The sequence below is a fragment of the Merops nubicus genome, unplaced genomic scaffold, assembly GCF_000691845.1.
Source record: "Merops nubicus isolate BGI_N331 unplaced genomic scaffold, ASM69184v1 scaffold20010, whole genome shotgun sequence".
Taxonomy (NCBI): Eukaryota; Metazoa; Chordata; class Aves; order Coraciiformes; family Meropidae; genus Merops; species Merops nubicus.
The window spans coordinates 861-5,408 of record NW_008581079.1 but is presented as its reverse complement, the minus strand read 5'-3'; the positions used below and the strand labels follow the sequence as shown (position 1 = coordinate 5,408).

Here is a 4,548-nt window from a genome sequence, read left to right as displayed (position 1 = left end):
GTGATGGAGAGATGCTTGGCAAGGTCCTCCACCAGCTCCCTCAGCACACTTGGGTGGATCTCATCTGGCCCCATGGCCTTGTGGGTGTCCAACTGGCTTAGCAGGTCCTTCACTGCTATCTCCTGGACTATGAGGGGATCATTCTCTTCTCCATCCCTTTCTTCCCAGCTCAGGGGACAGGATACCATGAGGGTAACTGGACATACTACTGAAGACTGAGGCAAAGGAGGCATTCAGTACCTCAGCCTTTTCCTCAGCCTTAGCAATAGTGTTTCCCCTCACATCCAATAGAGGATGGAGATTCTCCCTGGTCCTTTTTTTGTTGTTAATATGACACTGCAAGGTACTACAAAAGAAAGATCAGAACACTCTAGATTTCAAAACAATTCTATCATTCTTAAGAATTACTACAGCTGCACTCCATGAAGTCTCAAAGAATAGGGAACTTGGAAGTTTTTCAGTTACTCAAAAGGCAAGGAGATACTTCCTGCAAGGAAAGAAACAACAGAGCTAATCTCTGTCCTCTCTAAAACACTAAAGCAGTACAGTAATGCATCCTTTGAAACAAACTGTATCATTATGTCATTAAAAACAAACTTCCCCCTCCCTCCAAGAACTGACCTCTAATTACACCATTAACATCATCCTGATACCCTACAGCTAAGTAATTTCTTGTTGTACTGACCCACGCAAGGCTGCTTTTGTCACCAGAACTTTGGCAGATTTAAGTTTGATATTTGTAGACAGATATGAAGAAACATGGCAAAAGAGAAACCTCCTTTTAGTGAATTAACTGTTTACTCAACCTGCTCTATTCCATCACTTAGATTTTCAGAAACAGTAAGTGAATTAAGTTTCACTGAACTTTCTTTACCAGCATTTCCTGATGAACATGAACATTTACTGGTTAGCAGGTTCCATGCTATGGGTAGGGTCTCGATTTACACCAGATTGCTTTACTGAATAGAATGGTTCCAAAAAGTCAATACTGGATAGGGCAGAGACATAAAATTACCACAGAGTAAATTATGGTCTGAACAGCATAACAAGTTATTCTGAAGTACTTCCCCCAGGTGCAGGTTCTCTTACCCCACAGCAAACACGAGGTAACTTGACTACCAACAGGCAGGCTAAGGCTACCTCGTACTAATTCCTGGAATAGAAGAATTCACACAAGCAGTTGTTGACAAAACAGTGGCACGCTGCCAGTTACAACGCCTTGCAACAACCCCTGCACACCACGTGTCCTAACCCATGCTCAAGAACTCTGAGGATCTAGAGGCAGCAGGTTCTGTGGTAAGCAATCCCAAAAAGAAAGCAATGTGCTCTGGTTAAAGCTCTGAAAAATGAGTCTTCTAAAATACTGAGAGACTTCAGGGAAATCCCTCAACACTTCTTTGCAAAGGGAGTTTAAGCAACACGGGATAAAAACCTGAACTCTTACACTCCTCAGATGGAAGTCCAGACCAATAGGTGCCTGTTTAAGTTTTAAAGAAAAGCTTTAAGTAAATTTAAAGTGTTCTGCCATTTCAGGCCAGGCAACACTTAGCTGCAGCTCTGCACACCGAGCACCCCATGATTTCATGTTTTACCAAACACCCCACTCCCAGTATCTGTGCTAAAACCAGAACGTTAACCCACCTTTCAGAGGCTTCTTGTTTTAGCTTTGGCATGTTATCCGAAGGCAGGTCAGTGTCCAGGAAACCCAGGAAGTCCCTTTCTGCATTAAAGGACTCTTTGTGCAGATCAGTGTCTGTTGGGTTCTGATGGCTGACAGAGGAACCTAAACTTCTCTGATGTAAATCCAACGCATCCGCTTCAGCGGGGCGACCACAAATACTAGCAGCACTAAAAACTCCACCTCCTTCCAACCCTGAGTTACGGTTCTGTTTCACATCGCGCTGAGGCCGACTATTCAACCCATCATCTCTGAACCCTTTTGCAAAAGGATTGTAATCTATTTTCAGCTGGGTAATCTGGATGTTCTGGTAGGCTGTAACCGCGAAGAACTCCGTCTGTGGGAAAGTAAAAGTATGGACGTCGGGGCCGTTGAGCTGAATGACTTCTGTGGCTTTGTCTGCGGGCACCAAGTGAAGCCGTGGCAGGTAACGGTGCATGGAATGAAGGATGATGTGGCCCTCCTGGTCCAGGGTATTGTTGGTAAGTTTGAGCTTGTAGAAGGACACCGGCTGGTGCATCCAGTACTGGCCAGTGGAAGGGGACTCTGGATGGATGAACACTCGCCCGAGAACGTGGGGTTCTGCCTTCCCGCTGGGCTCCCACCAACGGCCGTTCCACTTGTAGCGGTGGTTGTCCACGGGGGAGATGTCCATGACCAGGATGTACCTCTGGCAGGCGTCCAGACCCGTGATCCAGTAGCGGCAGTAGGGGAACATGCGCCTGCCCTGCTTGGTCAGCACCATCTCCGTGTTGCGGTGGTAGAACTCGTTCCACATGCTGTTGTTGTCCAGGGTGACGGTGATGCCCCCCGAGACGCAGTCGGCCGGGAGGCAGGTCCTGGCCTTGGACTCCATGGGAGCGGAAACGCTGCTGGCGAGCGCGCAGGCGTCGCGGTTGGCCACCAGGATCCCCTGGTCGGCCTTCCCGTTGCCCTGCTGCTGTTTCAGGATGACAAAAAAAGCAGGGGCTGCACCAGACACAGACCCACTGTCCCGGCTACTCAAGACAATCTGCTGGTTCTCCATCGTGAGCAGTCTTAGAAGCTCTCAAATCAAACACAACTTTTACACCCTTCTGATCATCTTCTGTGTGTGCTCACCATTCTGGAAAAGAAAAGGAAAACCCCATTAAAATCATTCGAACGCAGCCTAAGAAAGCAGTGAAGCCTCATGAGAAATCCTGTTTGTAACAGCTCTCCACATGAAAAACTTAAAAGACAACCAGTACTGTAAAACTGAGTGCAATTAGCATGTACCAACCAGGGCTGCCCACGTGCCTATCAGTCAGGCCTGGCAGACCTGTGGGCTAGGACACCTCTAAACCAAGTGGTGTTTCAAAGCACTCTGTGCTGGTATCACTTCAGCACTTCCCATCGCTCGCTTCACAAACAGCAGCTGGCCAAAGGTGCACAAAGTGAACATCCCTGGCACAAAGGCACAAGTCATCTGCTCTTGCCAGACAGAGTTCCCCGAGGTCCAAAACTCCTCAAAAAGGGGCAAAGAAAGCAGAAAAGGAAAAAAAAACAAGCTAAAACCACATGTTCCACATTTTTCTTTATTGACAAAGACCGCTTGCATAGCTGGGATTTCTTTGCCCTTCCCCTGAACCCCAAAAACTTCTAAACATCTGTTGATGGCAGTGACAAAAAACAGAAGGGGAAAAAAAAAATCATTCAAATGTCTAATCTTTGGGGAAAACCAGACAAATTAATCCCCCAAAGGCCACTTGGCTAAGGTTAAATGGGTGTATATGAAGCACCAGGCAAGCTGAGCTACCTCTACCTCCTAAATAGAATAATTTCTATCGAATGAGAAAACATTTGTACTGTTATGATTAGCCTAATCCCTGCTTAGGGATCTAAAACTAAGAATTTACCTTTATCTGCATATACACCACTCCACTTGTGTGTGTCTACCTCACAGCTTAAGCGTTATGTCAACACTGGCAAAAGATCATAAACAACTTCATTTCCCAACCTGAAAAATTCACTAAGTGCTTCTGGTGACTCACAAGCCTGCCACTGCCACATTCTTATGTTTGTATTTCAATCCTTATTACATATGGAATACAACACTGGCAAAAAAAATAAAAATGATTGACTCTTCTATCAAATTTCTACTTGGTGGGAACCAGAGACAAGAGTGAATCACCATTACTAGGAGTTAGCTGCTTGAAAACAGGGCTTCCTTCCAGAGAATTAACCCAAATTCACAGGTCTTAAGTGAACTAGGTATTCAATAAGACATTTATTGTGTTAGGACTGGGTACTGTAGAGAGAAACACTGAGCAAACAAGCTGCCACATGGGTGGGGGAAATGACCTCAGAGCTCAGGAGACAGGCAATTCATACTCCACTGGGTGTCATACCATTGACATCCAGGAAATACGAGAGATCTACTCCTACCTTGCAAACTTTGCACTTTAAAACTTTGTGTAAAAGCTAAATTGGAGGGTGAGAAACAACAAAACAAAACAAAAAAGTTCTCCCACGGGTTTTAAGATCTGTGAAGGCACAAGATCCAGTTTTCAGTATTACTCTGAGGACGAAACACTTTCCCAACAAACACCCGAGACCACTTAATAGAGTCTAAAATGCAACATAAAAGGAGCCATTCAAAAGGAGCTTTGCATTTTCTATTTCAAGAATGCTGCCCTGCTTTCTAGAGTACAGCTTAAGTCTCAGCAGCAGAAAAAACTATCCGCCAAAAAAGCTTTTTCATGTGCATCTAGAAAAACACAATATAAATCTTGTTTAAAAAAAAAATCAGATATGTAGACAGGGGAGAAAGGAGTTACCCAATTTGTATGTGATTTCCACTAACTCACCCTTTGTACACAGACCTACAGCCTGTTTCCATGCCTGCTGAA

General features: G+C 45.1%; 1 protein-coding gene across 1 annotated transcript; it reads right to left on the bottom strand.

Annotated features, from left to right (window-relative positions):
- Positions 1 to 1,641: 1,641 nt before the first annotated feature.
- LOC103780980 (MAX gene-associated protein-like) lies at positions 1,642 to 2,705 on the bottom strand (the record flags this gene model as incomplete). The annotated part of the gene is made up of 1 exon (XM_008948689.1): positions 1,642 to 2,705. A coding segment is annotated over exon 1 (1,064 nt), but the record flags the coding sequence as incomplete, so codon positions are not given.
- Positions 2,706 to 4,548: the final 1,843 nt, after the last annotated feature.